General features: G+C 48.7%; 1 protein-coding gene across 17 annotated transcripts in view; it reads right to left on the bottom strand.

The window, feature by feature from the left end:
• Window positions 1-1,356: 1,356 nt before the first annotated feature.
• LOC133351196 (mucin-4-like) overlaps window positions 1,357-25,422 on the bottom strand; it is a 62,645-nt gene continuing 38,579 nt past the window's right edge. For all 17 annotated transcript variants that reach the window (XM_061566224.1, XM_061566238.1, XM_061566239.1 and 14 more), the window contains 27 exons: window positions 24,738-24,857; window positions 23,846-24,054; window positions 22,094-22,163; window positions 21,686-21,850; window positions 20,375-20,491; window positions 19,465-19,716; window positions 19,171-19,317; window positions 18,164-18,351; window positions 17,709-17,889; window positions 17,366-17,587; window positions 16,871-17,017; window positions 15,921-16,099; window positions 15,152-15,332; window positions 14,138-14,359; window positions 13,223-13,369; window positions 12,242-12,426; window positions 11,693-11,873; window positions 10,861-11,076; window positions 9,773-9,955; window positions 9,140-9,255; window positions 8,233-8,291; window positions 7,710-7,885; window positions 6,672-6,840; window positions 5,945-6,118; window positions 5,511-5,554; window positions 5,257-5,354; window positions 1,357-4,785 (listed from right to left, as the gene is read on the bottom strand). In XM_061566224.1, the coding sequence (XP_061422208.1) occupies window positions 4,729-4,785; window positions 5,257-5,354; window positions 5,511-5,554; window positions 5,945-6,118; window positions 6,672-6,840; window positions 7,710-7,885; window positions 8,233-8,291; window positions 9,140-9,255; window positions 9,773-9,955; window positions 10,861-11,076; window positions 11,693-11,873; window positions 12,242-12,426; window positions 13,223-13,369; window positions 14,138-14,359; window positions 15,152-15,332; window positions 15,921-16,099; window positions 16,871-17,017; window positions 17,366-17,587; window positions 17,709-17,889; window positions 18,164-18,351; window positions 19,171-19,317; window positions 19,465-19,716; window positions 20,375-20,491; window positions 21,686-21,850; window positions 22,094-22,163; window positions 23,846-24,054; window positions 24,738-24,857 (4,205 nt within the window). In that variant the 3' untranslated portion in view covers window positions 1,357-4,728. The remainder of the gene's footprint in view (window positions 4,786-5,256; window positions 5,355-5,510; window positions 5,555-5,944; window positions 6,119-6,671; window positions 6,841-7,709; window positions 7,886-8,232; window positions 8,292-9,139; window positions 9,256-9,772; window positions 9,956-10,860; window positions 11,077-11,692; window positions 11,874-12,241; window positions 12,427-13,222; window positions 13,370-14,137; window positions 14,360-15,151; window positions 15,333-15,920; window positions 16,100-16,870; window positions 17,018-17,365; window positions 17,588-17,708; window positions 17,890-18,163; window positions 18,352-19,170; window positions 19,318-19,464; window positions 19,717-20,374; window positions 20,492-21,685; window positions 21,851-22,093; window positions 22,164-23,845; window positions 24,055-24,737; window positions 24,858-25,422) is intronic.

Below are 25,422 nucleotides of genomic sequence, written 5' to 3'. Positions count from 1 at the left end.
TAGATGAGGGGGGGGGGGGTATTGTAATTGACTCCTATATTTACTATACTCTTTGGCGCTTTCGGTAAAGTCACATAGGTATAAAATAAAATAAACCACGACGTTTCAATTGCAACACAAGCGACCGTCATCAGGTGGAACAGATACAGCAGGAGGACTGCTGACGTAGGAGAAAGAGCTGCTGCAACAAGAGTTCATATAGGATTTTGGTGGGCTCAACCCAAGGGTAAGTGGGCGGAGCTAGAGAAGGAATTTGTACGTAAATGTAAATGTGAGAGATTAGCATGTCAATGTGAGACGGTCCCAGTCATCGGAGGTGTAATAAATCGGCATTTTGCGACCCCCACTGCCACTGTGTAGCATATTATTGTGCCAGGGACTCTATGAGATGATAGGACAATAGTCTGAGTCCATAATTGGCAATAAGTAACGGCAAAGCAGGTATAAGTGACTCAGAATTGTGCGCAGTTGCGTATACAGTACACGACTTCCCTGAAGGCATTCACCTTCAGCGAGCACGATGCCGATCACACAACGCGGTTCGAATTCGACCCTCGATCGATGGCTGCGCCATCGCCGCACACGCATCGAATAAAAAGCCAGAGACAAGTCCTTACTTACTAATAACTCCTATCATTTTTCATTGCTGGAGGGGTTGCCCCCCCCTACCTGAAAATTCTGGCTCCGCCATTGATAAGGTGGCTTAACCAGGACACGTGCCAAGATCGATGAGACTGGAGACGGATTGGGAGTCGATAACAAGCCCAAGAGGGATGACCACCATCACTGCAGAATTGGCGATGTGAGATCAGCCCACGCACACGGGGAGATGCACTGCGCCATGAGAGTTGGACATTATGTAGGCAGTGCTTCATACAGCCGTGGATGTAATATGGACGCCATTGATGATGGGGTCAAGTCAAAGGTTCCCGGGATATTCTTACGAGTGAAGATATGATAGGAATGGAATGTGGCAAGTCATCCGTACCCCCTCAGCATTTCCCTATGCAATAGCGTAACGTACTTTTGCACGGTGTGATACAAAGCCAGCCCTCTCGGTATGCGTTCGGTAGCAGTCATCGTGGAGAAAGAGGAACCAGGTGACAGCATTCGCATTAAATTTTGAAAGTCCCCCTCTCCCCGAAACTCACCATTGTTACCCCAGCCTATGTTGCAAACGCGCCGTGCGTTTGCAAGTGCCGACAGGACATCGCTGTGAAGATATCGAGAAGGTTAAAAGCAAACGTGGCGAGGCCACCGAGAGAGACTCTGACTGAACGCGTCCATCACTGCTCCCTGAAACGGCGTCATCACTGGCAGTGGCGATGATGAAGAATCAGTGTAGGAGGCGACTGCTTTGAAAGGAACTCTTATTTTTTTTATTCTTGGTAAACGAGTACAGACCGTGGTACATTCCAAGAAAAAATGTAATAGACCCCGTAAATTATGGTGACTTATTTGTGTTGTATATGTTAAGAATTGGGGTCCAACAACGACTTCCGTGCGTGGGGACCAGCTTGCCCTTATTCTGGCAATGAATCCACATCGCAGTGCCTTGTTATGTGTTCAGCGAGTGCTTCAACTTGTTGGCCGAAGCTCGTGGAGGTTACACAAATTTACAAAACAAACAGTATCTGAGCTGCACAACTTACCCATTGTTTTTTGTAAGGTAAAATTACTTTTTGCATTTGTATCTGTACATTTATTCGGTTGCGTAACATTGAGCATGATGGATGAGACATGAAAGCACATTTCAGAAAAGATTACGCATGTTTAAAATGTTTCTCGAGCCCTTTTTAATTGGAAATAAAACACATCATCACAATCACTTATTTTGGTTCTTAATTGTAGATTAACTGTATCCCAAAACTGCAACGAGCCCGGTATTTCTGAACCAGATGCAAGCATGGAGACACAATGAAGACTTCACCGACTCGATCAATGTGTAGACAGATAATTACAAAGGTAATATTTAGAATATAAACCAACTGACGTTTTTAACTGTAATGGCATGTGTTAAAGTTTTTGAATTGTGTTAAATCTGACACGTGGACTGCTTTTTCCCTTGTCCCAGTTGACTATAATTCATTTGTGATCATTATCCAAGACGGCATGATTTCCAGGAAAAGAGCGAATGTCGATTGTGAACGTTATTGCTGAATTATTATCAGTCTACCCAACGAGTTCAGTTTTGGATCTCCAATTTTATATGATGTAGGCTGTTGCAGAAGTTAGGAAATCTCAGTCAAAATAACAATCGAAAGAAAGACATTCTGTGTTGATGTTAAGGGTTGCTATTGATTGGTTTCATAAATATAGCTTAATTATGTACTACATCAAAGAAGTGAAACTGAATTTCCCATCACCATCCCAGTGTCGATTAAATAGCATCCCTTTTCAAGAAAGGTGAGCAAGTTTTTTTCATCTGAATTGCAGTTATAATTGGTTGACATGCTTTCCCCAATTAAAAAGTGCCTGTTGCATGTTTGGCATTTGACGAATCACGGCAAAGGGTCTCGGACTAAACCTCCAGGAATGTTCCCAATCTCGTCAGACCCCAGAGGCTCAGCAGCCTTGAGCCTGGATAGTGCTTGGATGGGTTGACCACTGCACATGCCGGGTTGTTCTCGGCAGCTTCGTGTCTACGTGGGTGCCAAAGCAGCACATCCACTGTTCTATAATGGTTTGGTCCTACGACCATCCTGTCCACCTGCACTGACCAGCACGGTGAAGTACGGTCAACTAGCTCCCATGTCATGGCGCGGAGAGGTCTAGAGTTTTCTTGTGTTGCCAAATGCTGCTAATATGATGTACTCCCAGAAGGCTGGCTTATGGAATGTGCAAAACATACTTTTGTTGTATATGTAGAGGGACAGATAAGTGCAGGATGTGCATTGTATACGTTTTGTTGTATTAGTGGATAACATGGGGGTTGTTTGAATACCAGCGGGAGGATGCTGCACCTGCCATCGAGCATATGGACTGCAATTTGCCTTTGAACCTGCAAAGGCAAAGTTCCGCAGCAGGTGTCTCTCGCTTCAAAGGTGACCGAGACTTTCCTGGTTAAAGATGGCTGGGTTTGAAGGGTATTCCACGAGCAGAGCAGCCGAGGTGGTCTTACAGAGCGAACTATGTTTTGAATCCAGCTGGTTGCACTGGGAATAAAGGTGACCGATGTTTGTGTGCATGTTCACTGTGTAAGCGTCACCATTGGGGAGGGGGTGGAGTGGTGGAACAGTGGTTAGTGCACTGTGCGTTGAACCCGGCAACCTGAGTTTGATTCCCAGCCACTGGCCAACATCCTTGGCCGATCATATCAAGAACCCGTCCTGGGCCTTCCCACTTCTCCCACTCGCAATGACCAGTGCGGTAAAGTACAATATGGTGTCATGTATTCTTTTCTCATAAACTACATAGGCTGTATACCATATTCATACAAGACGCGCAGTACACTGCAACCACACATACAAACACTCCACTATTTTTCGCCAGTTCATCTGCCACCTGGCAGAGACCTCGAACCACAACTTGTGATTCCGCTGTACACAAACCCTACCACAGATGCAGTGGTGATGTCACCACCACCATCACAAAGTGGTTACACTCAACAACTGTGCAGTGTCGTATCGGCTGCCTGTCTCAGCATATATATGTGTACATTTACATATACCGGAATTACATGAACATACATTTGACGGTTACCGTATTCAACATCGGCGCAACAGTGTTATCTTAAAGTGCAGTACTTCCAAGGCATCAATATAATAGTTGCATAGTCAGGTTAACAAGTCTTCGTCACCTGGGGCACGAGTTTAGAAAATGCTCATACAATCTGGGCAGGCAGCGATTGTAGTAAGATCCGTAATGCCGTTAGTGAAAACGTACAGACAAAATGTAAGTAAATAAGCGAGTCCGAGTCAGATGGCAATGCTGTGGACACGTCAGAGGTGGCCAGGGAAAACGTCGTCACTCCCACCAGCCAATCAGCTGTCAGGAAGACAACGCCGTGCAACGCGTTCGGTGTGACGTCGTCGCTCCACGCACTTTTGCAATGCTGTGGCTGCGGTAATAATGTTTTAATGTTGATTACATTTGTTATAAACGTGTTATTAATACTTATGTTAGCAGTAACTATGTTATTTTACTTATTATCGATTGACTTTGACAATCGGCATCTGAGTAATGGTGCTGGAGTTGTGACAAGTCTGAGCTGACGCAATGTGGAAAACTGCACGAGACGTTCTGGAGCAACAAAGATTCGGGAGTGTGTACAACGATACAAATTCCATTCCAAAACATAATTTAGACTGTACCTCGATACTCCCACTTCCCTCTCCCCAGCTTCAGCAACCTGCCTTGACCAGCGTGGTGAAGAATGCTCAAACAACCCCCACGACCCGTATGGCGTGGCGAGGCCATCATCCAGCAGTAAAATAAGAAGGCAAAGGGCCGTACGTGTACATGTATCAAATGATGCAAAGCAACGGTAAATCGTAAGTGATACAAAGGTTGATAGTGGTCTTGCTGAAGATAACAAGGTCACCAAGGATGCTGTCAAAGATGCATGGATCAAAGTATTACTCCCAGGTTTGTTTAAGAAACGCGAGCCGGTTGCGTCTCAATGCGTTCAAATTCTTAAAATATTATCGCCGCCAGAGATCAGCAGCTGTAGCATCACTGCGGATCCGCCCAGATCTCGAGACGCCCCCAGCACGCCCCCCGCGGCTCTCAGAAGGACTTGTACACTGGCTCGGCATGTACTGCTGTTGGCCGCTTGATGACAATCTGCGCAGCGGGAACACCACGAGAGGGATTGCGTTATGCTTTATTTGTGTTTAGCAAAAAAAATACTTCACTTGAGTAATTATCCCTTGAGGTGCCACATCCCGTTTGCAAGGCTGTCCCGGGCGTGAATATCAAAGCCAGTCAACACACATGTACAGCATTTAATGGCGCACACCACCGGTTCATATGGAATGTACTCCAGCTGTACCAGTTGCAGACATTGTGCGAGTGAGTTTTACTGAGAGATTTTCACAAGTTGAGGCTGAATATGTAGTTCTACTCTACGTGCGATCGTCTTGCTCAGTGGAAAGTGTTCACCTGCGTCCTGTTGGGAGCTTCGATTTCCTCCCCATGAACGCCTTGTTGTTGTACTCTATGGTATTATGTTTAGGACAGGTGCCCACTGCTGGAATGAAACGAACTCGATAGAAATGCATGTTCGTCGTCAGCACGGAATGCAGCAGTACTCACCTTCTTGGTGATATCGATGGGCTCTTGTCTGGCTTTCCAGCTTTTGAGGATGACCGGATGTTTGCTGCCAAGATTGGTGTTGCTAATTGATGTTAACCCTGGAGAAGAAGAAAAAAAATCACAAAGCTTTATTACAGGGGAAACGAACGTGACGAGAACTCAAGCTGTGCAACCAACGTTGCGAATAATCACAAACTAAATGTAAACGTCATGCGGAATTCACATTCTTCAAGGGCGTGTTAAATAATACTCACAGGGCACGTAGGAGCTTCTTGAAGAGGACCTCAAAATGCCATGCCTGTAAAAAAGGAAACAAACATGTTTGGAAACAATGCACAATGGAAATAGTCAGCACCTGCAACAAAAGCGATTGTGTTTGGTTGTCAGTGTGGCTGTAGGGCCAGCTTAAGCAGAGGACACTCAAGGGGACCATTTTAGTTTCATCTTTGCTCAAACCATTGCAAAGCGCTGATATTTTAGGGCAAATACCGCTCCGTTGAAGTAAAAAAATGAATGTTTGCATTATTTTATGGCCTCGGCAAACAAAAGTATTTGGCGAATACAATTGTTTAATAATGGGGCGCGCATAGACGCGCAATTGATGCGAGTCGTGTCAACGACGCAGGCCCTAGTGAGGGTTACGGAGGCTCGCACACGTTCTTTTCGAGACGTCAAAAAGAGTTCCTACTTGTCAGAGTTGAGTGAATCCTTTTGCTTCTTGCAGAGACAGAAGGCCAGCAACCCCAGCAGCAGCAGCAGCAGCAATCCTCCCAGCACTCCAAACAGCACGCCAAAGAACACTCCACGGCTCACTCCGGTCACATCATTCTCACAAAACTGCCCGTTGAAGTTTGCAGGACATCTGTCAGAGGAACAACAACAACAAATCAACGGTGTTGCTTCATGTCAATGTGATTGTCAGTATGACAGGTGTCTCACTTTGTCTAATGCCTGGAATTCATGGACACTATGACCTAGGTTGTTTCCTTTCATCTGTACTGTGTTTAAGAAATGTACATGCCCTCTTCTGCTGTTGTATCACCCATGCTCTTGGTTGGTAGCTTTGGAACTCTCTCTCATCCTCTCTTTTCCCAAGTGCCGATAATATAGCTTATTTCAATAAACGCGCGAGAAATATATCTGCTTTACTGTCTATTGTGCTCGATGTTGCTGGACACTTTGTGTTATAAACCTTCATACCAGCATTCAACAACGTTATCATAAAAAAATGTGCACAATTCCATCGCAAATTCCAATCCGAATGGACGCGCGTATGAGAAGAGGTCTACCGAGGATATGGAGCGATGAGATCGGTTGGTGTGCAGATGGATCATTGCATTGCAGCATAGAATTGGGGAGGTCTCCATCCAGCAGTGGATTGATTATGGCTGATGATGATGAATTCCATAACTCACGTGCACTGGACTCCAGCTGCCAGGTGCTGGCAGGTGCCACCGTTTTTGCAGTAGTTGGTGTCGCTGCACGGGGACTTGCAGATGACTCCCTGTGCGCTGTCTAAGATTAAAACGTAGCCTTTGAAGACTGTGTCGCAGCTGTAGTAGTTGAGGAGGACGTCTCTGGGAACTGTGGCAAAGGAGAGGTGGGAGGGACAGGTTAATTTGGGGGGACGTGTTGGCTGCATTCATGATGAGTATAGAAACACAACTTTGCATTCATGTTTGTAAATACAGACTCTCTAAATTGCATGCTGTGATCGTTAAGGAAATGGCATGTCCCGTTCAGTACACAAAGGTCCATTCATTTCGGTAAATACAGATATTTCAAAAAATCTGATTTGTTTTCACTTTTTTGTGTGTTCTCTGAAAACTAAAAAAAATATGTATCCTCCAAGAACAGTTTCTTTAGATGTTGAGTTCCTTATGATTATGATTCATAGGCCATGCGATGATCTGACCAAATTTGTGTTGTTGCGACCTCCACCACCTGATATAACCAAACAAGATTAGATTGTCATGTGTACAAGCATTCAACGTGCCGTTTCGTTGTGTTTCAGCTCACCAACCGCTAAGTTGGAGAACAATCTTCATAACCTAATTTAACAACTAGACAGGACGTTAAATTTGAGGATGCATCAAACGTCCTCACTAAAAAATCCAGCAAGTCAGAATAAAAATCCAGGATGTCAGACTATTTTAGAACTCTACTCCGACTTCCCGAATCTATTCTCAAGCGAACGTCATATCTAATCGCTAAATATGGTTTTTAGAATTGTTCTCTCAACTTGCCGGTGAGCCATTTGATTCTGGTTGTCTATTTCAGGTGGTGGAGGGTCTTAACGATGCAAATGTGGCTGGTTCATTTCGTTGCCTAACTCACAAATCCACTGTGAATCGTAACATTGGCTGTGAAAGCCGATGTGTTTCATAACACTGTTGTTGCTAAGTCAGCGATTGAATTTTTCATGAATATCAACGTCACACAGCCCTACTCACCGATTGATTCCACTGTAAGATTTTTCAGGTGGATGGGTTCCAGTACTCTATTTTTGCTAAACGAGGCATTAATGCGTTGCTCGAGTGTGCCGTTGTAGATGGTTAACACATTTGCTTGGGACGTATATTTGAAACTGGCTATGATCACGGTTGTCAGCTGCGAGCCACTGGTTCCACTGGTGTGGACAAAAACACAACGCAGCAGTCAGTTTCACACGCACAGCAGAACAACAAGAATAATAATAGTAACTGAGTTCATGTGGTGGATGCGACATTCTTATAGCGCAAGGCTGTCCATGGAGGAAGGCGCTCCATTTCACAGTCTGCAGCAGTTTCACGATATGGGGCGATGTTATGATGTGTTATTGCAATTGAGTACTTTTTCAGCATCGGAATGTTTTGGCTATGAGAACCCGGATGAAATCCATGCAGAACCAGAAGTTAAATCATGAGATTATTTTAAGTTCGCCTTCAGGACAGGAAGTAAAACATCGTACTCAAAGTATTTGCTTAAAGCACTTACCTAAAGCCCGCGAGAGCTGTGCTGTCATAGATCTCAATCGCACCCAGTTTGTCTGCAACCTGCAGAAAGAAAGGTGTTCTTACTCGCTACATTTCATCTTGATCAGCAACAATGCAAATGTAGATGACGAGTGATGTTTAAATACATATATTTACTTCGACATGGACACAGCTGTAATTTGGGAAACATCTCCATCATACGATTGACAAATATTTACTTTGCTAGAATATGTATTTTGCAATTCGATATGACATTTCACTTGAAACTCTGCCAAGCATCTTCAGGACAGGATAATTACTAGATAGTGCATTTCATTCCTGAAGGTAGCAATAAGTAAACATGCAAGGTGGGCCTGGTGGTTTGTGTGCTCCGTGTGTGCTCCTTGTGGCCACATCACGGGGCAAGGCAGGGTTGACCCTATTGGGGCTGCCGTACCTCAACATTCTGAGGAAGCATTTCCCCCCTGTGACACATCACTCTGAATCGATTGAGTGACATTATATCTCATCAGTCGTGTAACGCTGTGTGGAAGCTACTTGGCCTGTCACTCCGAATGAAACGCCAGGGTCTTCTCATCCAAAGTTATGCCCTCACTTCTCTATGCTTGTGAAATGTGAAGCCCTTTAAAAGAACATCTGTGCCAGTTTAAAACATTCAGGCTGACCTGCCTACAGTCCATCCTGGGTTTAACCAGACTTGATTGTGTGATCCATAATATAGATTTTTTTGGGTTAATTGTGTTGATTGTGTGAGCAGCTTACAGATATCATTGAAGATCTGGATGCAGTCTCATCATTAAAGCTTAATTCCATAAGTGCAAATTGGCTCAAGCAAATATCCTCCAGATTGAACAGAACACATTCAGAACTAAGCTACAGAAACATAGACTACACAGAAATATACTCACAGCCATGGTGTGGTTCTTGGAATGCACTGTGTAGTAATCACTTGTGGTATCATTTAACTCATTTCTGTAATTTTCATTTAAGAACTCCAAGACAAGCCGGTATTTCGCTTTCAGATCTGTGGGCAAGAGGAGGAGATGAACTTTGGCAACGTGTTCATGTTCATCCACAGCTCACCAACCCCACTGCTTGTGACCTCTTCACCGGCTGTCAACACAGATGATGAAGCTTCATCTGTCAATACAGATGATGAAGCTTCATCTGTCAATGCAGATGATGTAGCTTCATCTGTCAATGCAGATGATGAAGCTTCATCTGTCAATGCAGATGATGTAGCTTCATCTGTCAATACAGATGATGTAGCTTCATCTGTCAATACAGATGATGTAGCTTCGCTCGCTCGCCCACCGCTCACCTCCTGCTGTGCCGCCCGGTTCCTAACAGGCCACGGACCGGTACCGGTCCGCGGACCGGGGGTTGGGGACCCCTGACATAGACCGTAACCGGTCGATCCTTCTGGGTACCATTCGTAGCACGTATCATGAGAATAAGAATCGGTATAAACGGCTGAATCGTACATGCCCAGCGCAGACGCCTTTCTGCCCACGTGCGATGTACAGCGTGCGCACGGTCACCTGTGTATCTTAACTTCGCCTGAATGATCTCCTTGCCGTTCTGGCAGCTGTCTCCCCTGTAGCTGTCTCCACAAGAGCACTGCAGTCTGCACGTGGCCGTGTTGACGCTGCACGTGCCGTTGTTATCGCAGTAGCTCTCAGGGCAGCTCAGCCCGGGGCACGGCGACTCTGTACAGTCGCTACCTGCTCCACACAAACAAAACACACACGTGGATTGAAATTGCAAACAGACTCAACATTTTTATGTTATTGCAAAATCACATCAACAGCGCTTCGTCATTTATGTTCTCTTTTAACGAAAGTCGCCGTCTGGAACATCATTATCAGTAAACAATGCAGCCCCCCCCTCTCTCTCTCTCTGCATTCACGTCTCTCCTCAAACCCTCTTTCTCACCCCGAGCCGTCACACTCCCTTAATTGCTTCCTGTTTTTGAGTGAATGGCTGAGTGAGCGAGTGGGTGGATGAGCGAGTAGGTGGGCGAGTAAGTGGATTCGTGAGTGAGCGAGTGGGATGATGAGCAAGTGGGAGGGTGAGTAAGTGGATTCGTGAGTTTGTGAGCGAGCGAGTGGGTAGATAAGTGAGCGGGTGAATGAGTAAGTGGATTAGTGAGTGAGTGAGCGAGTGAGTGGGTGGGTGAGTGGATTCGTGAGTGGGTGAGTGAGCGAGTGAGTGGATGAGTGAGTGAGCAAGTGAGTGGTGAGTGGGTGAGTGAGTGGATTCGTTAGTGGGTGGGTGAGTGGATTCGTGATTGGGTGGGTGAGTGAGTGGTGAGTGGGTGGGTGAGTGGATTCGTGAGTGGGTGAGCGAATGAGTGGATGAGTAAATGTGTGGGTGAGTGGATTAATGAGTGGGTGAGCAAGCAACTTTCTTCCCTTGCTCGCTCCATCCCATTTTCTTCCGATCTCCCTGTGCGATTGTGTTCTCCGAGACTCCTGTTACCTTATGGATGCTCTACAATTACAAGTTGTTGTTGTTGTTAGGACTCACTGATATGATTTTGCTGCAATTGCACACTCGTGATGACCTGGCTTATAAGAGTTGCACACTTATGAATGTAAGACTTAAGATATCAACGAATGGGCCTGACCTGATGTGCCCAGCTTGCAGGTGCACAGGAAACTGCCGAGCGTGTTCATGCAGTTTTGGCTGCTGTTGCAGACATTTGGGCTCTCCACACACTCGTTCACGTCCATGCACAGGTGGCCTCTGTAGCCGGGCAAGCAGCTGCAGGTGAAGGAGCCCGCGCTGTTGGTGCAGCTTCCGCCTCCGCCACAAAGCGAAGTGCCGTCGCACTCGTCAACGTCTGGCACAACGAGAAGAGGAAAGATGCGAGGGCCACGTTCGAGCAGACCAAACCCCTCCGTCACAAGCATGTGTCTCCGCATCGACAAAAATAAGGTGTTTTTACACATGCCATCCGCCACACATCCTTCTGGGAGTGCGCACATGTTGTGATGTTTATTTTATGGTGTGTCATACATTCAAATTGCACCTCAAAATGCTGAACATTGAGAGCAACATTTTAGCATCATTTGAGAGAAAAGAGCGCCACTACACTAACATTCAGAATGCTTTTAGTGTTTAGTTGTCCCTCCACCATTACCACGGTTGGCTACGTGCAGTGCTAAAGAAGTTCAACATACACATACGGTCCACGGTTGGCAGTGAACACGACACGAACCAAAGAAAACGCCAAAGATACAACTCAAACACGATCCAGGGTACGCGGTCAACACGGCGCGAAGCAGTTGGGGTGAAAGTAAACACTTGAACTCCCGACATCAGAGAAATTCCGGGGAATGAACACCCAGGTGTCCAAATCAGCTCCCCTATAGGATCCACCAGTTCCTTGCGCCGGCTCAGAGCGCCCTAAGGCTGTGCTGAGAACTCATTCACAAGGCCGACGTGATGTTGCTTACCCAGACAGGACCTCCCGTTGCCGCTGTACCCGACAGGACAAGGTCCGCACGTGAAGTTCAGCGATGGCGCGGGCAGGTCCGTGCAGGTCACCCCGGAGAAACACGGGCTCTTCCCGCAGGCGTCGTAGTCCTGGTCACAGTAGGTTCCAACGTAGCCGCTCGAGCACAGGCAGCTCGCGACCTACACCCACGGGCGCGCAGAGAGGCCACATCCATTGGGAACATGTTGATATACCACCGACGTGCAAGGGCCACTTGGAAATGGGAGAATGTTTTTTTCCATCGTTTCAGTTGTCTGTAGTTGTCTGTCTGCCTCCTCTCGGAAACGTGAATGTGGTTTCTCATTTTTATGTAATTGTATTTGTTTCTATTCATTAAAATATTTCACCTGGGTAATCATCACTTGGGATCGAACATCTCGTTCGCAAGGCTATCCCAGGTATCGATTGTCCCATACACAGCACACGCGTAACAACGCGAGTACACACACTTATTCTAAATCTAGCACGCGGGAGAATATCAACACCCATCCTCGAGGTCCTATGGCACCTGAAACGATGCCGAGTCGTTGGAGCTGCTGAGCAGCGGCTGCGAGAAGTTGCAAGCGGCGTTCCAGCTGCAGTTGCACACGGTGAGCGAGAGCGCCACCCGCGATGAACTCCCTCCGTCCGAGGCCACCAGCCACACCAACGCCTCCCGCGTGGAGCTGGGCCGCCACCCCACCGATCCGTTGGCTGGGGGAGAGCGACCGCACGTGGAGGGTGAGAGTGGTCAGGACGATCGTTTAGCTGCTGTCTGTCCCTCACGCACGGCAGCGGCAGGGTTCTGATTGCAGTACGCATGCACTGGCAATTGTGCCCACGTAGGGCTTCCTTTAAATTAATATATGAACACCTTATATTTACACAATGTATGGACACTGATAAATATATGTCGGTTTAATTTAACGACTGCCGCAACTGCAAAGAAGACATCTACAGCAACAAGTAATTTCATTAACCACGGCCATTCCATTGCCGGACGAAGGCCTTCACATGCCATTGCCACCTCACACAGCTCTGCAATGCCACAATCCTACTTACTACTGCGCTTGCACTGATCTCATTGCTCCATCTACGTGGTGGTCTCTTTCTCACGTCCATCACCAGTCTTATCTCTTGGCCATCGTCCCTCCTAGCCAGGATGGGTCCTGCTCAAACCACTTATTTTTCTGAACATTAAATATGATGTATTTAATTTGTATTTGGCCCCTGATCTGTTTGTTCCACTTCCTGTCTCTCAGTGTAATCCTGAGCATACACCCATCCGCACGTATTTATGCAACTATCAGCTTTTTGTTTCATTTTCTTAGTCAGTTTTCATCTTTATGATTCATATGTCATAGCCGGTAACATGCAATGGTGATTACACAAATGAAGGCATGCATCATGGCTGGGAAGCAGTTACCCAGAGTATAGTTCAGACTCTTCCTGCCATGAAGGTTTGTCTAACACACGGTGGATAAACGTTTTATGACAATGATATATTTACCGTAAATTGTGAAGTCTGAAGAATTCGGAGTGATCGTCAGGGTGATGGGGTCTGACTCGGGATCCACGACCGTGATCTGTAGAATCGTCGACTCATTCAACCGCGCTTGAACCTTGGTACTTCCGTTGATAGTTGGCGGCTTGTTGCCTGTTTAGTAGAGGATGGAGCGTGATGAAGAGCAGTAATTTTTTGGGGAGCTAGACATGACATACAACGCATGTCTGATGTGTTAGACAATACATTTTTACTTCAGTGCAACATATTTGATCGGTTTTGAACGTTTGACAGTGAGAGTGTTGTCTCAAGAATGGACTATATAAATAAGTGCAGTAAAAATGCTTATCAGTACAAATGTTTGTTATTACGTGCACGTTTAATGTAAATATCATGGGACAATGACGTCGCTCAGTGGTAGCATGTTCATTGCTTATTGCAGAGGTTCACGGTCCGATTCCAACAGGCCACCCTGGTTATTAATGCGGTGGTATGAACCATAAAATGCAAGTTGTCTGCTGCACAGTGAATGTTTAAGATCGCCGGATGTCAATCAACCATTGTGTGCCGGCGTCATGGTTCAAATTTACCAAATGACTAAAATGGGATTACAAATAGCAATCATCTCCACCCTACTGGCAGCCCAACGCCCGTTTGTAGACCAGGTGGTCAGTCATCTTCTGCCCACAAGAGCAGCTGCCACTTGGGGTGCCCTTACAAAAGTTGGAGATGAGATGCAAGCCACTTATGGCGTGTAAGGTGCTCTGAGACACTGCGGTGTGAAGGGTGCTCCATCAAAAACAAATCGCTGCGATCAGATCACAAGGCCGCTGATGGATTGTGCTGTTTTCATCGATAGCTGCCCTCATGCTCACGTTGTGCTGCAGGATTCCCTGTCAGTTGCGAGTACTGCAGCCGTACCTGGGAGGCCTGGCCTGGGGAAGCAGCTGTAATTCCCTTCTTTGTTAAGACAGTTTTCGGTGGCGTTGTTGCAGATGGACGTGTTCTCCGCACACTCGTCGATGTCCCGGCAGGTGGGAGGGTCTCTGTAGCCGGGGAAGCAGCTGCAGTTGAAGGATCCTGGGCTGTTGGTGCAGCTTCCATGACCACCGCAAGGGGACGTGACGTTGCACTCATCAATGTCTGGCGAAATACATAGAGAAAAGACCCGGGGTCACATTCGGTTACTTAAAGATCCAACACCACTCCTGCACATTCATGGATATCAGAGGCCTGGCCACAAGGCACGTGAACTGCTGGACTCGTAATTGAGATCAACGATCATTGATTTTAAAGTCAACCCCATAACAAGTGTATCATGATTTGTACGTGAAGATGTCCTTCAAAATAAAATGCTGCAACTATTTAATACCGTCAGTGTCAATTTATTATGAATCTGGTATATCTGCAAATCTATATCAGCGTCAGCGAGAGTAAGATCATTTATTTTACCAAGAACTTCAGCCGATATGGTTTCGTTAATATGCATTTTTGTACGCAGTGCCCTTTACACTGCGGCAACCCAGAGCGCGTCACAGCACATATCATCTCAAACATTCAAAAGGGCACCCCCAGTGGCAGCGGTCAATGTGGGCATAAGGTGACTGAGCACCTGGCCTGCAAACAGGCATTTGTCTGCCAGTAGGGTGCCACGTTTGCTACGTGTAATCCAAATTGAGTCATTTGCAGGTAATTTTTTTTATTTGGCCAATTTGGACCATGACATTGGCACACGATGTCATACTCATTTCGAATTATGTCAGGGGAACTTTAACATCCACTGTGAAGCAGATGGTGCATGTAGCATTTTATAGTTAATAAGCACACCGCAGTATTAACCAGGGCGGCTGCGGGGCTCGAGCCGCAAACCTCTGCAACAAGCGGTGAATGCGCTCCCGCCGGGACGTGTCACAAGGCCGACGTGATGTTGCTTACCCAGACAGGACCTCCCGTTGCCGCTGTACCCGACAGGACAAGGTCCGCACGTGAAGTTCAGCGATGGCGCGGGTAGGTCCGTGCAGGTCACCCCGGAGAAACACGGGCTCTTCCCGCAGGCGTCGTAGTCCTGGTCACAGTAGGTTCCAACGTAGCCGCTCGAGCACAGGCAGCTCGCGACCTACACCCACGGGCGCGCAGAGAGGCCACATCCATCGGGAACATATTGATATAGCACCGACGTGCAAGAGCCGGTTGTAAATGGGAGAATGTTTTTTTCCATCGTTTCAGTTGTCTGTAGTTGTCTGTCTGCCTCCTTTCGGAAACGTGAATGTGGTTTCTCATTTTTATGTAATTGTATTTGTTTCTATTCATTAAAATATTTCACCTGGGTAATCATCACTTGGGGTTGAATATCTCGTTCGCAAGGCTATCGCGGGTGTCGATTGTCCCATACACAGCACACACGTAACAACGCGAGTAAACACACTTATTCTAAATCTAGCACGTATATTCTATGCATTTCTACAGTGAAGAACACGCCCAGTCACACGCATAAATACATGTATATATATAAATAAGTAGCCTATACCGAACAGTGCAAATAGAATGCACTTTAGCTGTAATAGTTTTTTGTTATTCCCATCATGTCAGTGGCACGATCGCTGTGAATGCACAACAACATCTCACAGTGCACGTGGTCGGCTTTACAAGAGTACGCTACGGCCACGTGAGAATATCAACACCCATCCTCGGGGTGCCTCAGCACCTGAAACGACGCCGAGTCGTTGGAGCCGCTGAGCTGCGATGAGTTGCAAACGGCGTTCCGGCTGCAGTTGCACACGGTGAGCGAGAGCGCCACCCGCGATGAACTCCCTCCGTCCGAGGCCACCAGCCACACCAACGCCTCCTGCGTGGAGCTGGGCCGCCACCCCACCGAGCCGTTGGCTGGGGGAGAGCGACCGCACGTGGAGGGTGAGAGTGGTCAGGACGATCGTTTAGCGGTCTGTCCCTCACGCACGGCAGCGGCAGGGTTCTGACTGCAGTACGCATGCACTGGCAATTGTGCCCACGTAGGGCTTCTTTTAAATTAATATATGAACACCTTATATTTACACAATGTATAGACACTGATAGGTATATGTCTGCCCCAACTGCAAAGAATACATCTACATCAACAAGTAATTTCATTAACCATGGCCATTCCATTGTCGGACGAAAGCCTTCACCTGTCATTGCCACCTCACACAGCTCTGCAATGCCACAATCCAACTCACTACTGCTTTTGCACTGATCGCATTTCTCCATCTACGTGGTGGTCTCTTTCTCACGTCCATCACCAGTCTTATCTCTTGGCCATCGTCCCTCCTAGCCATGATGGGTCCTGCTCAACCCACTTATTTTGCTGAACATTTTAATGTCTTTAATTTGTATTTGGCCCCTTATCTGTGTGTTCCACTTCCTGTCTCTTAGTGTAATCCTGAGCATACACCCCTCCACACTTATTTATGCAACTATCAGCTTTTAGTTCCATTTCCTTTGTCAGTTTTCATCTATATGATTCATATGTCATAGCCGGTAACAGGCAATGGTGATTACACAAATGAAGACATGCATCATGGCTGGGAAGCAGTTACCCAGAGTACAGTTTGGACTCTTTCTGCCACGAAGGTTTGTCTAACACGGTGGATAAACGTTTTATGACAATGATATATTTACCATAAATTGTGAAGTCTGAAGAGATTGGAGTGATCGTCAGGGTGATGGGGTCTGACTCAGGATCCACGACCGTGATCTGTAGAATCGTCGACTCATTCAACCGCGCTTGAACCTCGGTACTTCCGTTGATAGTTGGCGGCTTGTTGCCTGTTTAGTAGAGGATGGAGCGTGATGAAGAGCAGTATTTTTATGGGGAGCTAGACATGACATACAATGCATGTCTGATGTATGAGACAATATATTTTTACTTTAGTGCAACATATTTGATCGAGTTTGAACGTTTGACAGTGAGAGTGTTGTGTCAAGAATGGACTGTATAAATAAGTGCAGTTAAAGTGTTTATCAGTACAAATGTAAAGGGTGCTCCATCAAAAACAAATCGCTGCGATCAGATCACAAGGCCGCTGATGGATTGTGCTGTTTTCATCGATAGCTGCCCTCATGCTCACGTTGTGCTGCAGGATTCCCTGTCAGTTGCGAGTACTGCAGCCGTACCTGGGAGGCCTGGCCTGGGGAAGCAGCTGTAATTCCCTTCATTGTTGCGACAGTTTTCGGTGGCGTTGTTGCAGATGGACGTGTTCTCCGCACACTCGTCGATGTCCCGGCAGGTGGGAGGGTCTCTGTAGCCGGGGAAGCAGCTGCAGTTGAAGGATCCTGGGCTGTTGGTGCAGCTTCCATGACCACCGCAAGGGGACGTGACGTTGCACTCATCAATGTCTGGCGAAATACATAGAGAAAAGACCCGGGGTTACATTCGGTTACTTAAAGATCCAACACCACTCCTGCACATTCATGGATATCAGAGGCCAGGCCACAAGGGACTTCTCTGCCAACTTACCAAGACACTTTTCCCCATCGCCAGTGTAGCCCGCAGGGCAGGGACCACAATTGTAGCCCAAAGACGGAGGGGGCAGGTCTATGCAGGTGATGCCGGGGTAGCAGGGGTTGGTCACACAGGCGTCCACGTCCACTTCACAGAACTGCCCGGCGTAGCCGTCCGAGCAGTTGCAGCCGGCGACCTGACATGTCGACCAGACGGAGCAAGCGTGACAGCAGAACGCGTGGCCTCAGTAACGGAGCTGTGTGCACCTCCAAAAAAAATACGCAGTTGATTCACATACACACACTGCTTATTGTATTAAGACTGAATAATGGTATGTTATTTGTGTTTGTCTTTGACTGAAAATGCCAAAGTACTGTAATTGCCAAACACTATAATCAAGAATTTAACTAAGTGGTTTCAACAGCGGTAGTCTATGTAACTAACAAGTCACTGCTTGTCGTAACTCTCACTTGGAAGATGGACTGGTTGTGTTGCACGCTGTACAGTGGCTCCGAGTAGAGGCAGGTGCTTTTGGCGCTGCAGTTGCACAGCGTGAGGCTGAGCGCCATCAGTGTCGGGGCCAGGCCACCGTCCGTGGCCACGACCCTAGCGAACACCTCCTGGGACGAGGTGGGCCGCCACGTCACCAAGCCATCGCCTGGCGAGACACACGACGATCAACGTAAAATAAGGATGATCATAGTCGTAATCATTATGCGTTTATCCAGGTACGCTACGCTGAGTCCGAATACTCTTTTTCAGGAGGGCGCATCTACATTTCAATAAATTGGCAAACCACCACAAAATATCCAAATCTGTAAATGACGAAAGACCCCATGACAGAAAAATGTGCGCAGGCCGGGAAACAAACAGACATGACAACACGCAAAGGTGTGCATTGAATGTACAGAAGCTCCCAGCTCAATGCACGGTATGGTGATTTCTGTGAGAGGAAATGAGAGAAACCAGACAAACTGCATAACAGGGGGAGAGAACACGGGCTCGAGTCAGGAACCCAGGCCCTTGTTGTGAGGCACAAGTGTCACCACTGCGCCATCGTGGGAGTCGTGGTCAACAGCATCGTTGGTGGATTCAAGAGCATTTGTTTATCTTCCCGCGATTTCACAATCGCCATTTGTGGAACCACCAGCAAGCAGCTGCCAAGAGCAGATTTGTGACTGTGGGTTACAATTTCTGAGTGATAATTACACGATCGAATTCCACCGCAGACTTTGTTTAACGACGTTTTGAAACGTCACATCTCTTTTGCAAGGGCGACATGAGGATAACAAGACATCTTTCTTGTCTGAGACTTGCCCATTGCACATGTCGTGTAAACACATTGTGTAAACGTCATTTAAGATTACACATGCAAATTAACTTGCAAATAATGGGCTATTAATTCCACGTGCTTGTGATAAGTCACCCACCCTTAGGGTGTGATGTAGAAAAACCTGTTTGTGTGTGCTTTTCGTACTTGAAATATTGAGATCTGCAGACGTTGGGGTAATACTGATGTTGACATTATCCCCGTTTGGGTCCGTGACGGTCAATTGGACGCTGCTGGCCTCGTTCAGACGCGTTTGGATGACGTTGCGTCCCGTGATGTTGGGTGGCGAGTTGCCTGTTGAGAGAACCAATGCCACCGTCAGACAAATGCAATTTAATTGTTGTTGCTGGCAAACACAATGTTGCATATGAAGCCAACGAGTTTATCTCAATACACTTTAACGTTAAAACAATGACAATGCTACGGAGGTTGGGCACTTACTGATGATTTTGTTTTCGCTTATAAAAGCATCCGAGGCTTGTACAGTTGCTTTGCCGAAATCAAGGTCGCCGGTACTTAGAACGTCGAAAATGCAGTCCTGGTTGCCTTTGCAGGCGCTTGTAATTGTGTCGAGGTTTTTGCTCTCGCTGAGAAGCTGCTCGTAGAAGGTTGGAACAAAGTTGTTGTTGTTGAAGATGTCCCAGCTTTCTCCACTTCCATACTGAAACAGGGAGCTGCTTGGAGTAACTTTCCCTGAGGAAATGAACGTCAGGTGCTGATTAAAGTTGACCACACAGATGCTTGTATTGACAAATGTGGTGTGAATCTGGAGAGCTGTAGCGAATTAAAATGCCTCAGGCCAGGTGGCTCGCAATTGGAAGGTTGCGAGATCAAGTAAAACGTGGTTGTCCTATGGACAGATTCACCCCACTATAGGAATGTGGAATTTGCACCCCTGTCTCAGTGATGTGATCAGGATGTGAGCACTCCCTACATGCTCATTTGAGCAGCAAATCACTTTGACTTACTGGGACATGCATGGATATATATACAGGCGGCCTCTAGTTCACGCCGTCTGATTTACGATGATCCACATTTACCACTTTTATACAGTGCCACCCTGGATTGATTTACGACGCATCATCGACACAACTCTGAACAAATTTGAACAGAGTCGGTCTGGTTTCCAATGTGACTTGGCGTGGAGCTTTTTGTATTCTCAAGTGTTTTGTGTATTTTTACCGATTAAACCCTTTTAAATATTGTTGATAAACGAAAAACATACATCGGCAAGTGATGTTTCTACTGTTTCAACTGTCTATGAGAAAATAAGGGTCCGATTTATGAAGGGGGTTCTCGAATAATCGTATGAACATGCGTCTGAAGATCCCGACACCGTAGACGGACTTACACGTTGATCCAAACTCGTAAAATATCTTGGATTCTGAAGGAAGAGTGGTTCCGTCGAAGGGCAGGATGGTTCCGTCGGAAGCCTGGAAGTCATCGGTCTTGTTTCCGTTGAACACTCCTAGAAGGTTTCACGCGGCAGGGAGAAGGGGGGGGGGTGTCACGCGGCAGGAGGGAGGAGGAGGGGGGGGGTTGTCACGCGGCAGGGAGGAGGAGGGGGGGGGTGTCACGCGGCAGGAGGGAGGAGGAGGGGGGGGTGTCACGCGGCAGGAGGGAGGAGGAGGGGGGGGTGTCACGCGGCAGGAGGGAGGAGGAGGGGGGGGTGTCACGCGGCAGGAGGGAGGAGGAGGGGGGGGTTGTCACGCGGCAGGAGGGAGGAGGAGGGGGGGGGGTGTCACGCGGCAGGAGGGAGGAGGAGGGGGGGGGTGTCACGCGGCAGGAGGGAGGAGGAGGGGGGGGGTGTCACGCGGCAGGGAGGAGGAGGGGGGGGGGTGTCACGCGGCAGGAGGGAGGAGGAGGGGGGGGGGTGTCACGCGGCAGGGAGGAGGAGGAGGAGGGGGGTTGTCACGCGGCAGGAGGGAGGAGGAGGGGGGGGGGGGTGTCACGCGGCAGGAGGGAGGAGGGGGGGGGGTGTCACGCGGCAGGGAGGAGGAGGAGGGGGGGGGGGGTGTCACGCGGCAGGAGGGAGGAGGAGGGGGGGGGTGTCACGCGGCAGGGAGGAGGAGGAGGGAGGGGGGTTGTCACGCGGCAGGAGGGAGGAGGAGGGGGGGGGGTGTCACGCGGCAGGAGGGAGGAGGAGGGGGGGGGTGTCACGCGGCAGGAGGGAGGAGGAGGGGGGGGGTGTCACGCGGCAGGAGGGAGGAGGAGGGGGGGGGTGTCACGCGGCAGGAGGGAGGAGGAGGGGGGGGGTGTCACGCGGCAGGAGGGAGGAGGGGGGGGGTTGTCACGCGGCAGGAGGGAGGAGGAGGGGGGGGGTGTCACGCGGCAGGAGGGAGGAGGGGGGGGGGTGTCACGCGGCAGGGAGGAGGAGGAGGGGGGGGGGTGTCACGCGGCAGGGAGGAGGAGGAGGGGGGGGGTGTCACGCGGCAGGAGGGAGGAGGAGGGGGGGGGTGTCACGCGGCAGGGAGGAGGAGGAGGGGGGGGGGTGTCACGCGGCAGGAGGGAGGAGGAGGGGGGGGGTGTCACGCGGCAGGAGGGAGGAGGGGGGGGGTTGTCACGCGGCAGGGAGGAGGAGGAGGGGGGGGGTTGTCACGCGCTTGCCGGGGCCCTTCGCAACGCAGCATCCTCTCGTTGCCATCGCGACGGCCTTCCTCACCGAGCAGCCCCGTGGTCCTGCCGCGCATGGCCTCCGGCAGGGAGATGAGGAACTGCAGCGCTCCCACCGTGGCCGTGACCGTCACGGACGCGCCCGACGAGAACGAGGCCAGGAGGCTCCCGTTGGTCGCCATCAACGTGGTCCCGTTTATCGACGTGGGATTCCCTACGGGGGTAGAAACATTGACACCGCTGTGTGTATATGTAACAGCGCTTGCTCCTACTGTCTGTTCAGGCTATACGGGAGATCTCTTTGTCTTTGTATATTTATACACAATTTTGATAGATGTTTGCACACACAGTCCCTGGTGTAAAACATCGATACGAGGGAGACAAAGGCAGCCGGGCTTGGTGTTCTGCCGTTGGCTAATTGCTTTGCTACAGGAAAAGTGGTTAGAGGGAAACTTACCTGTCACGTTGAAGACAACGCCATTCAGGTAAAGGGAAGTCGTGTTGTCCACATTCAACTTCCATTCAACCTGTTGATTAAAAGGAAGCTGGTTGTCAAGCTGAGACTTGTCCTGACACCGTAAAGCATGCGGATTGGCATCTCAAGTAAGAAACCGGCCGCTCAATGTAGCGATTTGCACAATGGCACTTTTTCGACAACGCAGTCTGGGGTTTGCTGCAGCTGTCGCCATGGTGAAGAATGCTGAAGGGCATTTTATATCTTGCTAAATTTGGCGGGGGCAAGGAAGCAATCATAATAACAATGAAGAGCATTGTTATTGCGCCTAAAATATTATTATTGAAACTTTTTTGCTATTTAAAATCATTGATTATTAGTATTGGGGCTAAATCAAGGGATATAAACCTCGCGGACCTGCGTCTGATTCCCAGTCACGGCGAATAGCAGTGACCAGTGAGATCTGAACCAGTCCTGGGCACTGACCAGTATGGTGAAGTATGGTCATACAATCAACATAGCTTGGAGATGCTTTCATCCAGCAGTGGATGGATGAAGGTATCTGTAAACTATTATATATAACAATAATTATGCACTTTGTAAAGCTTGTAATATTTAACAGACACAATTGACTGTGACTGTGAGGTGCAGAGCTGTTGGGGTAGGCTCTGGTTTTAGGTGCAGGCAGAGATCCACAAGTTAGACCAAGACGCAACATTTTGGAAGATCTCAATTTTAGCTAAAAACTTTTATCCTGTAGAAATCACTTTTATCCTCCAGAAATAAATATCGTGCGGCATTGGGCGACGTCTCTCCTGTTAGCACGATGACTTGTTGCATGAGTACATGCACAATCTGAAAAGAGATCCTAAATTGTCCTCAATCTGAATGTCAGAATGCTTAAATCTGCAACGCGACCCTACAGTGGATATTGTGGAAGCAGCGGGGGCAGAACAATCTACTTTTGTTCAAATCACCACCGGAGCACGGACTCACAGGCCCAACACGTTAAGCGGCCAGAAACAAACAGCCCCAGCAAAGTTGTAATAGAAAAGACTGAACACGTTTCTTCAATTGAGCAAGATACATTTTTTTGGGAAATGAGAACAATGGCAGGCATTCCAAAGTGGAGCAGTGCGATGGAAGAAACAGGAAGAGAAGAGTTGTGACCTGCAGTGTGGTGAGGGGGTGAGCGAGGGGGTTTGTGAATGAGTGTGAGGAGTGGTGGGGCGTTGGTTAGCGTACTGCACTACGAACCCGGCGACTCGAGTTCGATTCCTGCTCATGGCCAACAACGGTGACAATGATCTGAACCGGTCCTGGGCCTCGCCTAGGTCGACTCAGCCTCAAATAAGTAGTAAACATCAGCAAAAATGTAGCTGGCCACCCACCGCCTCGTGTGCTGTGCCGGCCTTCATATGTGCTCGGTAACAGCACTTGCCCCGACAATCTGTGAGAAAGCTACACGGGGGATGTTTGTCTTTGCAGGTGAGTGAGTTATGGAATTGAGTAGGTGGGTGCGTGATTGGTGGTTGGGCACAATGTGGACCTTGAAGAGCAGGCACGACTGGCTTCAGCTGAGCCAAGTCAGCCAGCCAATTGTGCTGTTCTCACGTTTCAACATGAAAAAAAATGCCTTTGTTAAGTTTTTTTTAACGTAAAAAACCCCCCAACAAGTTTGTCGAGTTTCTCAGGTGGCGAAAATTCTTTAACGTGGGTGAAGGAGCACGCGGGAGCACTCCGCTGGGCGCTCACCGCGGGGCTGCCCAACTGCCACGCCACCAGCGCCACGAAGCTCGTGGCCATGGACGTGTGGTTGAAGCCGGCGCGCTGCGTGCGCCCCTGGATCCTGAACTTGGTCCCGTTTCCATTGTCGGCGATGAGAAGATCGTACTCGCCCAGTCCGTTGAACGTGTAGCCCACGCCATCCATGGTCGTGATGTGCGGGTCGCCGTACATCCAGCCTTCACAGCGGCGCGAGCGTTCACATGAAACGGGCATTGAGCAGCAAGTCCAATAAACAAAGGTAACGGTGCAGCCCTGCCACTGCTGGCAGAATGGCATTTCACTCCTCCCTAAAGGTGTATTAGTGTTTAGCTTGCAACAAATACATTCAAATAATTCCAAGAATCAATTCTTAGACGCATTATATCATGCACGCGCCATGACCACAATAATCAAATTTAACTGATAAAATGACAAGCTTTCTAGGCACAGCTGGCCCCGCTCCCAAAATAATTCGAGTGTATTTCGCATCCCGTGAGCCACACGTCCCGTGAGCCACACGTCCCGTGAGCCACACGTCCCGTGAGCCACACGTCCCGTGAGCCACACGTCCCGTGAGCCACACGTCCCGTGAGCCACACGTCCCGTGAGCCACACGTCCCGTGAGCCACACGTCCCGTGAGCCACACGTCCCGTGAGCCACACGTCCCGTGAGCCACACGTCCCGTGAGCCACACGTCCCGTCAGCCACACGTCCCGTCAGCCACACGTCCCGTCAGCCACACGTCCCGTCAGCCACACGTCCCGTCAGCCACACGTCCCGTGAGCCACACGTCCCGTCAGCCACACGTCCCGTGAGCCACACGTCCCGTGAGCCACACGTCCCGTGAGCCACACGGCCGGCTGCTTTTGCAGCACTCACCGAACCGGGGGGGCCTGTAGCCCCAGCAGGAGTCGGCAGGCCGCTTCTCGTAGTAGAGCGAGCAGTAGGAGCTGTCTCCCGAGTTCACGCAGCAGTCGCTATACGGCTGCACCTCCTGGACTGTCGCGCATCAGTGAACAACGTTCGGCTGAATGTGTGGGCTCACAGAATCGTTAAGTGAACACAAAACAACATAAACGTTATACGTTCTTGTGCATTAGTTGCGAGATTGTAAAATATATGAATCATCGCCGTCGGCCACGGTAAATCCGCTTCTTCATAAACACATCCCCACACTGCCACCACCGGTAGCTGATTTACTACAGTCAAGGGCGGTCAGTAGCGTAATCATCACTCTTATATTGCTACTACGATGGTTCCTGTTTGTGTCTGTAAACCTCACTCATTGATTCCTCAACCTATGTTGGGGACTCGCTCTACCATACTGTTTTTACTCAAGTGCTCTGTGTTCAACCACCACACTGCAGGTCACAACAACACACTCACTGATCCACCCACTCACCCACCCACCCAACCACCACACTTAAGGTCACAACTAATTCATTCATCCACCACTCACCCACTCACTCACTCACCCACCCCACTACTACACTTCACACAGCTGCACTTTGGATATCCCTCCCATCATCTCTTTTCCCAAGTCCTCATAATTAGCATGCTGAAT

This window comes from Lethenteron reissneri, chromosome 36 (assembly GCF_015708825.2).
Source record: "Lethenteron reissneri isolate LAM-NWPU_2019-01 chromosome 36, ASM1570882v1, whole genome shotgun sequence".
Lineage (NCBI taxonomy): Eukaryota > Metazoa > Chordata > Hyperoartia > Petromyzontiformes > Petromyzontidae > Lethenteron > Lethenteron reissneri.
The sequence above is the reverse complement of the archived record's forward strand: the minus strand, read 5'-3'. Positions and strand labels throughout refer to the sequence as shown.